Genomic DNA, 16686 nt, shown 5'->3' with positions numbered 1-16686 from the left:
TCCCCCCGTACGAGCGGCCGTTAGATCCATGGGATCTGAACAGGGTACTAGTTGCTCTCCAGAAGCCGCCTTTCGAGTCTCTGACGGATGTTTCACTCTCTCGACTATCACGGAAAGTGGCCTTTCTGGTAGCGATCACGTCTCTTCGGAGAGTGTCTGAGCTAGCAGCGCGGTCATCCAAGGCTCCCTTCCTGGTGGTCCACCAGGACAAGGTAGTGCTGCGCCCCATTCAGGAGTTTCTCCCTAAGGTAGTATCCTCGTTTCATATTAATCAGGATATCTCCTTACCTTCTTTTTGTCCTCATCCGGTTCACCGGTATGAAAAGGATTTTCATTTGTTAGATCTGGTGAGAGCACTCAGAATCTACATTTCCCGCACGGCGCCCCTGCGCCGCTCTGATGCACTCTTTGTCCTTGTCGCTGGCCAGCGCAAGGGGTCGCAGGCTTCCAAAGCCACCCTGGCTCGATGGATCAAAGAACCAATTCTTGAAGCCTACCGTTCTGCTGGGCTTCCGGTTCCATCAGGGCTGAAGGCCCATTCTACCAGAGCCGTGGGTGCGTCCTGGGCATTACGACACCAGGCTACGGCTCAACAGGTGTGCCAGGCAGCTACCTGGTCGAGTCTGCACACTTTCACCAAACATTATCAGGTGCATACCTATGCTTCGGCGGACGCCAGCCTAGGTAGAGGAGTCCTGCAGGCGGCAGTTGCCTCCCCGTAGGGGAGGGCTGTCTTTGCAGCTCTAACATGAGGTATTTCTTTACCCACCCAGGGACAGCTTTTGGACGTCCCAATCGTCTGGGTCTCCCAATGGAGCGCCGAAGAAGAAGGGAATTTTGTTACTTACCGTAAATTCCTTTTCTTCTAGCTCCTATTGGGAGACCCAGCACCCGCCCTGTTGTCCTTCGGGATTTTTGGTGGTTTTTCGGGTACACATGTTGTTCATGTTGAATGGTTTTTCAGTTCTCCGACGTTACTTCGGAGTGAACTTGTTTAAACCAGTTATTGGCTTTCCTCCTTCTTGCTTTTGCACTAAAACTGGTGAGCCAGTGATCCCACTGGGGGTGTATAGCCAGAAGGGGAGGGGCCTTACACTTTTTAGTGTAATTGCTTTGTGTGGCCTCCGGAGGCAGTGCTATACACCCAATCGTCTGGGTCTCCCAATAGGAGCTAGAAGAAAAGGAATTTACGGTAAGTAACAAAATTCCCTTCTTCCCGTACGGCGCCCCTGCGCCGCTCGGATGCACTCTTTGTCCTTGTCGCTGGCCAGCGTAAAGGGTCACAGGCTTCCAAATCAACCTTGGCTCGGTGGATCAAGGAGCCAATTCTCGAAGCTTACCGTTCGGCTGGGCTTCCGGTTCCCTCAGGGCTGAAGGCCCATTCTACCAGAGCCGTGGGCGCGTCCTGGGCTTTGAGGCACCAGGCTACGGCTCAGCAGGTGTGTCAGGCGGCTACCTGGTCGAGCCTGCACACTTTCACGAAGCACTATCAGGTGCATACCTATGCTTCGGCGGATGCCAGCCTAGGTAGACGAGTCCTTCAGGCGGCGGTTGCCCACCTGTAGGAAGGGGCCGTTTTACGGCTCCATTACGAGGTATTATTTTACCCACCCAGGGACTGCTTTTGGACGTCCCAATTCTCTGGGTCTCCCAATGGAGCGACAAAGAAGGAAATTTTGTTTACTTACCGTAAATTCCTTTTCTTCTAGCTCCAATTGGGAGACCCAGCACCCGCCCCTGTTCCCTTCGGGCTGTTGTTCTTTGTATACACATGTTGTTCATGTTGAATGGTTTCAGTTCTCCGATATTCCTTCGGATTGAATTTACTTTAAACCAGTTTATAATTTTTTCCTCCTTCTTGCTTTTGCACCAAAACTGAGGAGCCCGTGGGAGCACGGGGGGTGTATAGGCAGAAGGGGAGGGGCTTTACACTTTTAGTGTAATACTTTGTGCGGCCTCCGGAGGCATAGCCTATACACCCAATTGTCTGGGTCTCCCAATTGGAGCTAGAAGAAAAGGAATTTACGGTAAGTAAACAAAATTCCCTTCTTATTAGACATGATGCTTGATCATTGTAGGTTAATTGTGTGCGGAGTTAGGCCATATTTATCAGCTGAACAAGTGTTTAACTAATGCCCCAGCCAGACTCTCCCATATACAGGATGGCTCACTTTGCCAAGCGCTCATGTGTTTTCTATAAGAGAGCCGCTGCCCGACATCTCTGAGGCTTATCATTTAGAGAATATAATGATCTTCAGTCCTAAATCTGACAACCTGGATCCTTATCTCCCCCCGGACATCAGTCACAGGTTACTTAGTGCTTTTTCAGGTGAGGAAATGGAGCCGATCTGCCTGAAATAGATGTTATGTGCACATACCCTTAGTCAGACTTGCCAGTAGAGGGGGACACCTTAAAGTGCCTAGGACAGCTTGAATGCCAAATACAACCCTGCCCAGAAAAAAAAGCAGATACCCCCAAAAAAATCGGATTTACCAGATCCTAAACAAAAGATTTGGCAAGTGAATGGGCTCTCACATACAAATCTGCATGGCATTTCCTGCATTGCACAGTGGTTGCCCCCCCCTTCTGGTCAAAAGCAGTATCACTTGTGTGGAGTTAGTGAGAGAGGCGCAGTGCAGCTGGAACGGCGAGAGACATGGCAGCGACGCTGATCTCTGTGTGAGAGCCCATCCACCGTCAGTGATTTTAATTAGGGGGTGTTTGCTTTTTTTGGGGGAGTCTGCATTCTTTGGTAAAGAGTCGTGCTGTATTCTTTATCTTAGCTGCCAGGACACTTCTGTTTTTGAACGACAACTTGGGCTTATTTTGGAGTAAGGCTCTGTGCCCATGTTGGTTTTTTTATGTGCTTCTTTTTTACACCCCCAAAAAAACATGTTTTGTGAGGAAATAAGCGGCTGAAAAAATGCAAATTTTTATTACATTTGTGCGTTTTTTCACTTGGTTTTTTTTTGCTTATTCTTTTCTTTCTTTTAGTCATGGTGATCGTTAGGGGTTCAGGCGCTCCAGCAATCGCTGCTGGATCTTCGGCTGATGTTGCAGCCCGGACCTGGCTCTTGCTGCCCGCAGCGGTGCCTGTGCCAGTGCGATTGCAGCATTCAGGAGGCAGGGATCGCTTACCTCTCCCTGGCAATCGAGTTCCCTGGAATGCGATCACAGGAACCTGATTGCTGCCATAGTAACCCTGGGTCGTCATCATGCCAACCCCGGGTTACTGAGCCACGCAGAGCCTTCACACCCTGCTGTATGCTGTAATACCCTGTAGCGATGAAGCATTGCAGAGGATTATAGAAAAGTAAGAAATAAACGCAGAAAGAATTGACGTTGCATCTTTTTTCAGCCACAAAATCTGCAAGAAAAAAGAAGCAGCGTCTGCACAGCAAGTCACAATTCTCATAGACTTTGCTGAGATGCTTTTTCATTGCTTTTATTGATTAAATTAAATAAGGAAAAATACATAAAAAATGCCATGTGGGCACAAGGCCTATGGCTTATTTTCTAGGCTGAAAGATTCTGCTTGGGTTTATTTTTGGGGAAACATGGTACATTACTTATCCTGTATTATACTCCCAGAGCTGCACTCACTATTCTGCTGGTGCAGTCACTGTGTACATACATTACATTACTGATCCTGAGTTACCTCCTGTATTATACTCCAGAGCTGCATTCACTATTCTGCTGGTGCAGTCACTGTGTACATACATTACATTACTGATCCTGAGTTACCTCCTGTATTATACTCCAGAGCAGCACTCACTATTCTGCTGCTGCAGTCACTGTGTACATACATTACATTACTGATCCTGAGTTACCTCCTGTATTATACTCCAGAGCTGCACTCACTATTCTGCTGGTGCAGTCACTGTGTACATACATTACATTACTGATCCTGAGTTACCTCCTGTATTATACTCCAGAGCTGCATTCACTATTCTGCTGGTGCAGTCACTGTGTACATACATTACATTACTGATCCTGAGTTACCTCCTGTATTATACTCCAGAGCAGCACTCACTATTCTGCTGCTGCAGTCACTGTGTACATACATTACATTACTGATCCTGAGTTACATCCTGTATTATACTCCAGAGCTGCACTCACTATTCTGCTGGTGCAGTCACTGTGTACATACATTACATTACTGATCCTGAGTTACCTCCTGTATTATACTCCAGAGCAGCACTCACTATTCTGCTGCTGCAGTCACTGTGTACATACATTACATTACTGATCCTGAGTTACATCCTGTATTATACTCCAGAGCTGCACTCACTATTCTGCTGGTGCAGTCACTGTGTACATACATTACATTACTGATCCTGAGTTACCTCCGGTATTATACTCCAGAGCTGTGCTCACTATTCTGCTGGTGCAGTCACTGTGTACATACATTACATTACTGATCCTGAGTTACCTCCGGTATTATACTCCAGAGCTGTGCTCACTATTCTGCTGGTGCAGTCACTGTGTACATACATTACATTACTGATCCTGAGTTACCTCCGGTATTATACTCCAGAGCTGCACTCACTATTCTGCTGGTGCAGTCACTGTGTACATACATTACTGATCCTGAGTTACCTCCTGTATTATACTCCAGAGCTGCACTCACTATTCTGCTGGTAAGAATTGAGAGCTCCCTTTCAGAGGTATGATGATCTGCATCTTGAGATGATGAATATTCCCTTCTATTTGGTTTTGGGGTCATTTTTGTGTCACCATTAGAGGACACATAATAACTGTGACACTTTCCCTCAGGAGGGCGGCAGAGAGAAGAGTTACCGCTATTGGCCACGGTTGGGGTCTCGGCACAACACCGTCACCTACGGCAGGTTTAAGATCACCACGCGGTTCCGCACGGACTCCGGATGTTACGCCACCACCGGCCTCAAGATAAAGCATCTTCTGACCGGTCAGGAGAGGACGGTCTGGCACCTGCAGTACACGGACTGGCCCGAACACGGACACCCCGAGGACCTGAAGGGGTTTCTATGTAAGTGAAGCACATTGTGATTGATGTCAGGTCCTAATCACAGCTGCATCCACAATTCAGCTGCTGTCTGCAGACTGTACCTCTATTAGATGGAGCTTTGTCCAGTCCTGTGCATATTCTGCTTTGGTTGTGACTAGAGCACTTCTTTCCTGTGCCCCCATCCTCTCCAGATCTCTCTCTTTACACGCTTCATTCTTGCCTTTGTGTTATTATATTGTTTTTCTATTTTCCAGCCTATCTAGAAGAGATCCAGTCGGTCCGCCGGCACACAAACAGCACCAGTGACCCCAACGGTCCGAACCCCCCTGTGCTGGTTCACTGCAGCGCTGGCGTTGGCCGGACGGGGGTGGTCATACTGTCCGAGATCATGATCGCCTGCCTGGAACACAATGAGGTGAGAGCCGCAGATCCCATCACAGTGGACATTGTGCACTGTGTGTCTCTATTGTCCATACATCTGCTTGCTGTCAGTGACTAGGAACATTATCTCCATTCAAAGACTCAGTTTCCAGCATAGACTTGATGATAAATTCATTGGCGGGTTTGTTACAGTTGGTGCAGATGGTATAGTCTGGAATTAGAGACATTTTACCTGCATTTTACATTGTAGCAGGAGGGGGAAGACTTTGTGTGGAGGATGCATACGGATTGTGTTCAGGTGAGGATGTTTTTAGCCTTCTGGAGATAAGACATTCTATTCACTGACAGCAAGCAGAGATCTGCAAATTGTGAGAAAATGAAACAGAAAAGGTGACGTTTCTTCAGATGCTTGTATTTTATTCCGGTCCTAGTACAAAGCCCATTGGTGTGAGAAGCGGCTGATTTTCTCACAGCTGCTGATTTTCTCACAGCTGCTGCGCACCTCTTGCATTCTGCACATTGCTTGCTGGTGGAGATTTGTACTATGCTATAGATTATTATAGTTAGACATCTTTTTCCATCTTCGCTGAGGCTCGCCAGGTTTTTTTTTTTTCAATGTATCACAAGCGCTGGAGAAGGAGTAAAAGTCTCAGGTTTTGGCGTTTGCTGTAATGTGAGGGTTTGCTGTCGTTTTTGGCATGTCGTGTCACGGTCACACACTGTCAGTTTGGCATTTCATGTCGTGAAGGGTTTTGCGCCTCTTTAATGTCGTCTCCTCTCTCGCCAGATGCTGGACATCCCTCTAGTTCTGGACATGCTGCGGCACCAGCGGATGATGACGGTGCAGACCATCGCGCAGTACACTTTTGTCTACAAGGTCCTGATCCAGTTCCTGAAGAACTCTCGCCTTATCTGACCGTGGCACCACCAGAGACCTGGCCGCGGTCACGTCACCGTAGCTTTGTCGCTGGGCGATTTAGTTTGGGCTGGACGTGGCCTCGGAGTCCTGCTGTGAACCACTGAGACGGAGCTGTGGGCATCACTCCTACCACTGGGGGGCGCTGTAGCCACATGGTCGGAGGGAGCCCGCGGCTCACGCGGCAGTATTATTACAGCTCTGATTTTACTGGCTGAAATCAAATCTGATGTTTAATGCACTTTTTATTTTATTTATGATGTTGCATAAATCTTAATTTTACTAACCCATTACTGAGGCCCGGGCAGACGGTGGCCGCTCCTCTGCTGGGGGCCGCAGTTATTACGTGCCCGTGGGCTTGTGTGGTGGACGCCGGCGCTTTCTTTGCCGGTTTTTTAGGCAGTGACCTCCGCTTTTTGCCCTCCCCTCCTGAGCCTTTGCTTTTGTACAGCCGGTGACATTGAAGTGATTTGTATATTTTTAAGCTACTTTTTTTCTGGAATTGTTGTTTTATATTGTGACACAAATGTATCTATTTTTTGTAATGCGGCTTCTGCTGGGTTTATGAATGTGATAAGATTTCCACTCGCTGACGTGGAACTTCACAGATGAAAGAATTTATCAGCTTCGGATGTGAGAAGAAAAAGGTTATGGAGACAATTAACTGGTTAAGATGATGTTGTACTTTCTTAGTCTTATTCTCCAGTCCGGGCAGACATGCCGCTCTCATGGTAAGGGTGCCCTCACACGAGCGTATAACTCGCATGAGTATCGGAACGCATCACCCGGCGCGCCTAGCTTCTCTGCTGACAGGAGCAGCTCAGCTGCATGTATTTCTATGCGGCTGACATGCTCCTGTCCGGAGAGTGTGCGGCCGCACCGAGTGATGCGTTCCGATACTCATGCGAGTTATACGCTCGTGTGAGGTCACCCTAATGGGGAGGCCGCATTCTGCAGCTCTGGTTGTGACTGGAGAAGAAGGTGAAGCTTCTAAGCAATCTGGTCCTGGAGAATGCACAGAATGTTGTGTATGTTGATATTGGGGTATGAAGGAGACGTGGCCGCCGGTTGAGGGTTTGGGTATGTGACACTGTCTGAGAAGTGTGGGGTATTATAGGGGTGCAGAGCGAGCAAATCACTAGTCAGCAAATGTGTCCTCCATGTCACATCAGGCATAGAGAGCAACTTCACAAACAAAAGACGACAAACCAATTAAGAAATAATGTCTGGAACACCATGCTAAGTCTGAACTGGGTGCAAAAACCCTAAAAAACTATATGGAGAGAAGGAATGCACACCAGTGACCGTGCAAGGGGAATACATGTAGAGCAGCAACTGCTGTGTGAATACTGGCCTGAAAAATACAATCGCTACATGTGAGAATGAAAATATGACAATGGGATCTGCATTACTGCCATGAACTTAAGAATGAAGAGAAATGCTATTGAATTGATATTGATCAATACCGAGCCCCAACACCTACAACCCCTAGCAAAAATTATGGCCTCCCCTGGCTGAGGATGTTCATTCAGTTTTTTTACTTTTACTTTTGTTTAAAAAAAAAGCAGATCACAGACATAGCACAAAACTAATTTCAAATGGCAACTTTCTGGCTTAAAGAAACACTAAAAAAATATTGAAAACAAAAAGTAACCATTACTGGCTGCACATTATAAGACCAAACAGGAGGAAAAAATATGGACTCACTCAATTCTGAGGTAAAAATTATAGAATCATGAAAAACAAATAAAAGAACCCTCCTATAATCCATCACTAGTATTTTGTGGCACCTCCTCTGGCTTTTATAACAGCTCGCAGTCTCCGAGGCATGGACTTAATGAGTGACAGTCTCTTCATCAATCTGGCTCCAGCTTCCTCTGATTGCTGTTGCAGATCAGCTTTGCAGGTTGGAGCCTTCTCATGGAGCATTTTCTTCAACTTCCACCAAAGATTGTCAATTGTATTGAGACCTGGACTATGTGCAGGCCATGTCATTGACCTTATGTGTCTTCTTTCAAGGAATGTTTTCACAGTTTTTGCTCTATGGCAGGATGCATTCTCATCTTGATAAATGATTTCATCATCCCCAAACATCCTTTCAATTGATGGCATAATAATAGTGTCCAAAATTCCAATGTAAACTTGGGCATTTATTGAAGATATAATGACAGCCATCTCCCCCGTGCCTTTACCTGACATGCAGCCCCATATCATCAATGACTGTGGAAATTTACATGTTCTCCTCAGGCAGTCCTGTTTTTATTGTGTAGCTTTTCTGTATGTAAATCTCATTTCCTTTAGGTGGTTTCTTACAGTTCGGTCACAGACATTGACTCCAGTTTCCTCCCACTCGTTCCTCATTTGTTTTGTTGTGTATTTCCTGTTTTGGAGACATATTGCCTTAAGTTTCCTTTCTTGACGCTTTAATGTCTTCCTTGGTCGACCAGTATGTTTGCCTTTAACAACCTTCCCATGTTGTTTGTATTTGGTCCAGATTTAGACACAGCTGACTGTTAACAACCAACATCTTTTGCAACATTGCGTGATGATTTACCCTCTTTTAAGAGTTTGATAATCCTCTCGTAAGTTTCAATTGACATCTCTTGTGTTGGAGCCATGATTCATGTCAGTCCACTTGGTGCAACAGCTCTGCAAGGTGTGATCACTCCTTTTAGATTCAGACTAACGAGGAGATCTTATTTGATGCAGATGTTAGTTTTGGGAATGAAAATTTACAGGGTGATTCCATAATTTTCCCCCATTTGGTTTTGAAAAGTCACCGCTACTGGCTGCACATTGTTTTCCTGATTTTTTTTTTTTTTTTTTTGTTTTGTTTCTTAAAGCCAGAAAGTTCCCATCTGAAATGACTTTACTTTTGTTTAAAACAAAGCAGATGACAGACATGGCACCAAACTAAACAACCGAATGAACATCCTCAGAGCCAGGTGGTTCCATCATTTATGCCAGGGGTTGTGTATATATAATATATAATATATATATTCTATACACCTATATAGTGAAGGTTTTTTTTAGGGTTTTTGTACCTAGTTCAGACGTTATTTCTTAATGGGCATAGATATTTGCTGGAATCTTGCAAAAAGCAGGATCAGTATCACTGAATCAGTAAGGCTGCTTTCACACATCCGGCTTGAGCCCTGCGGCTCAATTCGGCTGTGCAAGCTATGCAACGGATGCGGTGAAAACACTGCATCCTTTGCATACGTTTTTCCCATGCGGTCCGTCCGATTTTTGCCGCTTGCGGCATGCTACTGAGCATGCGCAGTGGCAAAAACCGCATGCGGCGGCCGGAAGCGGTTTTTGCCGCATCCGGCCGCCATATGCATGTATTGAAAAATGCGCCGCATCGGCAGGATGCGTTTTTTTTTGCCACACGAAAAAACGTGCCAGGCAACGTTCCATCCGGCCGCCGCATCGGCTAAATCTGCCGCATGCGGCAAAAACCGGATGGAACGCAAGGCCATGCGGCACAATGCGGCACTAATTAAAGTCTATGCAGGAAAAACGCAACCGGCAGCAAAAAAAAAAAACTGTTGCGATTTTCCTGCAAAGTGCCGGATTGTGCCGCATTGCAGAAACCGGAGGTGTGAAAGCAGCCGAAGCCACACTCCAGGCCACGCCTGATGAGGCCACGCCTGATGAGTCCACGCCTGCTCACTGATTAGAGAGAAATAGAAGGAAAAAAAAAATGTTTCAGGCCACATTACTATCAAAGAACCAGCCGAGTAACGGCACCAGGTGGCTGATTTTATGTCCGTATTTAGTGATCCAAGTGCAAAAGGCGTTTTGTGAAATATTTGAGCATCCGATTAACGCCTTGTCCATATAAGCAATCCCTATGGCTGCATGTGAAGCATCCGTGGACATCACTTCTCATAGTTATTAGTGGAGCAGCCTTCATCCTCCCAATCGAGGATAATAACTCCATGAATAGTCAGGAAATGTGACATCCGGGGACACGGTCTGCGGATCTCGCTGGTAGTGATAAGAGGCTCATGTCTGACCGTGTGCATTAAAATCCGATTCATGGGTGAGAACCTGCTGAGAGTTATAGTTCTACGGGGCCTGAGACTTTTATATTAAATGTTGATTTGTGTTTCCTGAACGCTGAGCTGATATTCAACCTGCGGTGCCTTACAACATGCCGATACTTTGTATCTATCCTCTATCCCCAGTCACAATATTTATGCCAAATGTAACCGGATGTATCAGGGTGCCTTATTTTTGGGGAGTATTTTCTTCACCCCTGATGTATTTTTCTATAGTCTTGTATAGACAGCAGCTTTTCCTCCTACAGATCCCCCCCCTCCCGGGGGTTGTGCCACCTGTACCCATCCTGTACATTTTGTGGGGTTCATGTATGATATTGTACAATCAGCGCGACTCGATGTACAGATTGTGAGTGAATTTCTGTGTAACCAAAAAATGTAATATATGTGCGACTTTATTTCTCCGCAAAAATATTTTATGCACAAATGAATATTGTGTTTGTGATGATTATCTGAGCCCCAGATTCTGCACAGCTCAAAATGGCCACGTTACGCCGAACAGAGCGGCAAGTGATTGACTGAAATGTAGCTGGTGGTAGTAATCGTATGTGATCTCTGAGGAGCAAAGCTGCAGTGTAAAGTAGGGGACAAAGGGTGAGTAGCAACATTGTCATTTATAGCTGATAACTTGCTGACCACTGGGACCCCAGGAACAGGGCTCTCAAATGTGTAATCCGAGAATCAGGCTGTTGCTTTGTCTCTTCCATACTTTACACTGCAGCCTCTCCTCTGTTATATTGGCAGCAGTGTAGACTCGCAGGCTGATCAGGAAGAGAGCACTGCTCGCCCCTATGGCTTCTGTCTCTCTAATGTCCGGCCCTCGCCCCTTACAAATTCAGCAAATCTGCAGTCACTTTGTGGCGATAAGTCTGCGACGTTTCAGCAGATCCCTGTCATTTTGAGATTAGGTTGTTTGTAAAATAATCATAAAATATAAATTTCCCATAAAAGTGAAACACATTGGTCCCAAATGATTATTATCCATTGTTAACCCCTTTAATCCCGATAGATGCACCACACAAAATCCACTTGAGGTATCTTCTTTATTAACGTCTTTACATCATCGTGTCTGTAAAATGCTCTATATTGTGTTCGGATGATAGAAGCTGTGAAATTGTGGCTGTAAATGTATTTCAGGCAAATTTACAAAGCCATAATTTTTTGGGGGACTCTATTTTTTTTAAAAGATTTTTAAGGGTTTTCCAATATCTTGTTCCAGCAAAGTTGACCCCATTGTAATCTCCCCCTCCCCCTTAACTTTGCAGTAATTCCAGAAGGGTTAATAAAGCACCTGACACTTCAGAGTGACATGGCTGGGAAGAAAAATGGTATTTTTACGGCTTAAATGTTGCCAACTTCTGAACAGGTGACTATAGCCGGCAGACTCCGAGTCTGTTATTTGGCCATAAATTGTCATCTGGACCCCACAATCATGATCTCAGAGCGCTGAGCCCCTCTTACACCAACACTGCTTACAGCACCTAGATACTGCAGTCAGTATTGACATCCGCATTTAAGGGGTTAAACCATCTTGGTTGGTGTCATTACGGATCATGACTGATGTGGCCGGGTGTTAGCAATAGTATATGGCCACACGCTGCAGCATTTTTACCTGTGCGAGGTCATTTTTAAAGAATCTGTCACCATGTTTTTGCTCCCCCATCTGAGAGCAACATAGAGACAGGGACCCTGATTCCAGCGATGTGTCACTTATTGATTTTATAAAAATGACACCACACAGCTCAGTGTCTTCTCTGCTGCAGATAGAGCAGTTATAGAGAGCTGATGAATATGCTGGACTACCTGCAGCAGGACAAGTAGTCCTGTAATAATAAAATCACTGATTGCACCTGACCGGTTCCCATTAGGCTGCTTTCACACCTCCGGTTTTAGCAGAGGCGGCCAATCCGGCTCTAAAACCTATGCAATGGATGTGGCGACAATACCGCATCCTTTGCATAAGTTTTTGACATGCGACCCGTCCGGTTTTTGCCGCTTGTGGCAGGCTACTGAGCATGTGCAGTGGAAAAAAGTGCATGCGGCGGCTGGATGCGGTGTTTGCCGCAGGACGCCGCATGCGGCGTCCATAGGCATGCATTGCAAAAAGCGCCGCATCGGCTGGATGCAGCACAATGTGTTTTTTTTTTTTTTTTTTTTTTTTTTTTTCTGCCGGACCAAAAAACGTGCCAGGCAACGTTCCCTCCGGCCGCCGCAACGGCTAAATCTGCCGCATCCGGCAAAAACTGGACCGAACGCAAGGCCATGCGGCACAATCCGGCACTAATGAAAGTCTATGCAAAAAAACGCAACCGGCGGCAAAAAAAAAACCAGTTGCGGTTTTTCTGCAAAGCACCGGAGTGTGCCGCACAGGAAAAAACAGATGTGTGAAAGCAGCTTAATGTGCACTCAGGACCACGAGCAGTTCTGTGTGCATATTGCTAATTCCTGCCTAGCAGTCCCTGTATACACTCGCATATACAAAGATCTGTGTATAGCATAGATATAATAATCTTTAGAAAAAGTATTTCTAATGAGGCAGGGACTAGTCCTGAGGGTGTTGTGGCTGCATATTGCACCTGACAGGTTCACTTGAATCAACAGTATCCAAACTACACTAAGCAGCTCACGAGTCAGTAAGTGACACATCGCTGGAATTAGGATCTTTGCCCCTACATCAGGCTGCTCTCAGACTAGGTGTCAAAAACCTGGTAACAGATTGCCTTTTAGTTGCATTGGTGGTCACTAAGGGGCTCGCCCCGGATGGGAAACTCGTGGGAAATATGAAATCTTCAGGTTTTCATTTATAAGCAATGATTGAGCAGTTCTTATATAGGACTGATGCCGTCCTCACAATGCGAGGAAACCAGTCCCATATCGCCGAATGTGAACCAAAACGTATAAAATACTGACTCTACAACTACGATGTTTAGGACGGTCAATGCTTCCTCTATGATGGGACACAATGTTACCGGAGCGGTGGTCTCTAATATTGCCGCTCTTCTGTTATGTGCAGACTCATGGATTATTTGTTAAAGTGGCGAATCTGCAATATTTTGATGTTTTGTTTCAGGTTTTTCTTGTAGAGAAGGTGCAAATACTAAATGTGGCGCCAATCCTCAAAATTAGTGTTGTCAAATTTAATGTTAAAGACCTAAAATATCTGGATCAGCCGATTCCTAGAAAATGGATTTTTCCCACATTGGGTGGATCCCATTCCATTCCCTGCCTGAAAAGAGCTTTTTAGTCATTTTTTTTCCACTTTTCTTTACACTACTCAAAAATGTGCATATATGTGACTTTTGGCCACTTTTTTTTAGCATTTAACCTGTTTTTGTTGTTAACCAAGGAGAATTTTTGTTTTGCAAAATCCTCAAGTCACTTTTCTATTTGTCAGTGCTTAAAGGGAACCAATCACCAGGATTTTCATATGTATAGAATCAGCCTGATAGGTATGATAGGTATATAGTGAAGCCGGTGCTGGGAAGTTTAAATTCCACCAGAGAAACAAACAAAAAACCAGTATGGAGGATCCACAACTCATAAATGCATGATACAAAGAGAGAAACTTGAGCAAAATGCTGAATAATAATCCATATTAATATTTTCTAAATAAAGGTGCATAGTGCAAAAAAAAACCACATGATTGAAAGCATATGATAGTATTATAGAAGGAGAACAGGGGACATGATAAAATCATTTGCCGGGTACAGACAGAGGAAATGCTATTGTAAGAAGCGCTCACATAAAGCCTATCTGTGATTATAAAAAATGCCAGGTAAGACACTGAGGGTCCCAAACATAATTAGTATGCCTGTTGGAAATGGTTTGCCCTGTAGTAAAATACACTGTATGGCATGCTGTAAGGGGTCAAATAGATATACCTGGAATCAGATTGTATAACTGGCAGGAGCATAGCAAAATATGCCCAGTGAAGATGGCATTACTAAAGTCCGGTGGTGAGGGGGAGCCCGACGTACGTTTCGTGGCGTCTAGCAGATCGCTAGCCGCTTCATCATGGGGGAATGTAGAAGGCATTTTTTTTATAATCTCAGGCTCGCTTCTTACAATAGCATTTCCTCTGTCTGTACCTGGCAAATGATTTTATCATGTCCCCTGTTCTCCTTCTATAATACTATCATGTGATTGAAAGCATGTGTTATTTTTTGCACTGTCCACCTTAATATTTACTATATACCTGTAGTGGTCAGCTCGGATATTTAGGTTTTGAAATCCAAAAAAGTAAAGTTTATAAAATTAGCTGCTTATATCATATGTTATATTATGATATAAGCAGCTAATTTTATAAACTTTACTTTTTTGGATTTCAAAACCTAAACATCCGAGCTGACCACTACAGGTATGTATCTAATCAGCCTGATATAACTTAGCACCAGTATAGCAATGGCTTTATGCAAAAATCCTGGGGATTGGTTCCCTTTAAAGTCTATGCAGTTGCATTGATTTTGTGCAGCTGTGTTATGTTGGAGGTGTTTTCTCGTCTGATGCCTTTTATAGCAGACGGTGCTAGGACCCATTTACGATGTTTCAGGTTTTCATGTCTATAGGATCCCTGGACTCTCTCCTGATTGGTCGCGGGCTGCCATTCCTGATGTGGTCTCTGTGAATTGTGACCACAGCATTCACAAGTTCTGCGCGTGAGTGATGACATTGTGAAGCGGAGATCTTGTGTCGTGACCTCACGGTGAGGTTTCGTTACAGTGTATTAGTTTAGAGGGTTGCCTAAACTGCTGCATTCCTTGCTGCCTAGCTTTCTAGCTTTGTTATACCCGTATATTTCTGTAGAAGCAGCAGAGGCTCTGTGCTTGTATCATTTATTTCTCTAGAGGTCACCCTGATCGTTTGTCTCAGAGACACCACAGTCGTTTCCCTGCGAGACGTGGAGGACGTCCGAGAAGCTTTGCTGCAGCTCCTCCAGGGTCTGCAAGTCCGGAGTATTGTTAGACCTGTGTTCGGAGTTGTCTAGACATGTGACGTCTGAGGGCTGATCTGTATGATCGTCTGCAGCGGGTTCATGCACATCACAACCATCATGCTGAGGAGAGAGCTGGTCACCTCCATCGTCCTCTCGGTGGTGGATGCCATCTGCACCTAGTGGGGCACAGTCTCCATGCCCTGTGCCTCTTGTGGTCAGGTCACTGTGGGCGTCATCTTCCTCCGGGTACGGTGCGGAGCGCACGAGTAGATGATGGTCACTGACTATACTGTGGGGGTCAGAGGCGGCCTCCTCCTGGAAGCTTCCATTTATAACCTCAAACCAAGAGGAATTGGTACCATGTCTCTGGGGGAGCAGGTTCCTCGCTGGTGACCGAGGGTTGGTTTCTTCTCTGCAGTCCAGGTCGGCTCTCAGTATGTCCAGCAGGTGGCGCATCTTCCCCTGTATGTCAGAGAAGACAGTAGAGGTCCACTGAGTATTTGTGACCCTTCACAAGCTCCGCACAGAGAAGACAAGACTCTGCTGCTGTGACTGAGAAACAAACACTGCAGAAAAGAGATCAGAGGATCCTAAGCTGCTGCTTCCAGTAACAAACACTGCAGAAAAGAGATCAGAGGATCCTAAGCTGCTGCTTCCAGTAACAAACACTGCAGAAAAGAGATCAGAGGATCCTAAGCTGCTGCTTCCAGTAACAAACACTGCAGAAAAGAGATCAGAGGATCCTAAGCTGCTGCTTCCAGTAACAAACACTGCAGAAAAGAGATCAGAGGATCCTAAGCTGCTACTTCCAGTAACAAACACTGCAGAAAAGAGATCCTAAGCTGCTGCTTCCAGTAACAAACACTGCAGAAAAGAGATCAGAGGATCCTGAGCTGCTGCTTCCAGTAACAAACACTGCAGAAAAAAGATCAGAGGATCCTAAGCTGCTGCTTCCAGTAACAAACACTGCAGAAAAGAGATCAGAGGATCCTAAGCTGCTGCTTCCAGTAACAAACACTGCAGAAAAGAGATCAGAGGATCCTGAGCTGCTGCTTCCAGTAACAAACACTGCAGAAAAGAGATCAGAGGATCCTAAGCTGCTGCTTCCAGTAACAAACACTGCAGAAAAGAGATCAGAGGATCCTAAGCTGCTGCTTCCAGTAACAAACACTGCAGAAAAGAGATCAGAGGATCCTAAGCTGCTGCTTCCAGTAACAAACACTGCAGAAAAGAGATCAGAGGATCCTGAGCTGCTGCTTCCAGTAACAAACACTGCAGAAAAGAGATCAGAGGATCCTAAGCTGCTGCGTCCAGTAACAAACACTGCAGAAAAGAGATCCTAAGCTGCTGCTTCCAGTAACAAACACTGCAGAAAAGAGATCAGAGGATCCTGAGCTG

The 16686-nt window shown here is 45.5% G+C and overlaps 2 protein-coding genes across 3 annotated transcripts in view; one reads left to right on the top strand and one right to left on the bottom strand.

The window, feature by feature from the left end:
* PTPN21 (protein tyrosine phosphatase non-receptor type 21) overlaps window positions 1-10786 on the top strand; it is an 88889-nt gene extending 78103 nt beyond the window's left edge. For both annotated transcript variants that reach the window (XM_075330075.1, XM_075330074.1), the window contains 3 exons: window positions 4778-5012; window positions 5246-5406; window positions 6160-10786. In XM_075330075.1, the coding sequence (XP_075186190.1) occupies window positions 4778-5012; window positions 5246-5406; window positions 6160-6288 (525 nt within the window). In that variant the 3' untranslated portion in view covers window positions 6289-10786. The remainder of the gene's footprint in view (window positions 1-4777; window positions 5013-5245; window positions 5407-6159) is intronic.
* Window positions 10787-14687: 3901 nt separating this feature from the next.
* The window catches only part of SPATA7 (spermatogenesis associated 7), a 65399-nt gene continuing 63400 nt past the window's right edge, over window positions 14688-16686 (bottom strand). The window contains exon 13 of the mRNA XM_075331061.1: window positions 14688-15750. Within this exon, the coding sequence (XP_075187176.1) occupies window positions 15196-15750 (555 nt within the window). The 3' untranslated portion in view covers window positions 14688-15195. The remainder of the gene's footprint in view (window positions 15751-16686) is intronic.

Source organism: Anomaloglossus baeobatrachus, chromosome 12 (genome assembly GCF_048569485.1).
Source record: "Anomaloglossus baeobatrachus isolate aAnoBae1 chromosome 12, aAnoBae1.hap1, whole genome shotgun sequence".
Taxonomy (NCBI): domain Eukaryota; kingdom Metazoa; phylum Chordata; class Amphibia; order Anura; family Aromobatidae; genus Anomaloglossus; species Anomaloglossus baeobatrachus.
The sequence above is the reverse complement of the archived record's forward strand: the minus strand, read 5'-3'. Positions and strand labels throughout refer to the sequence as shown.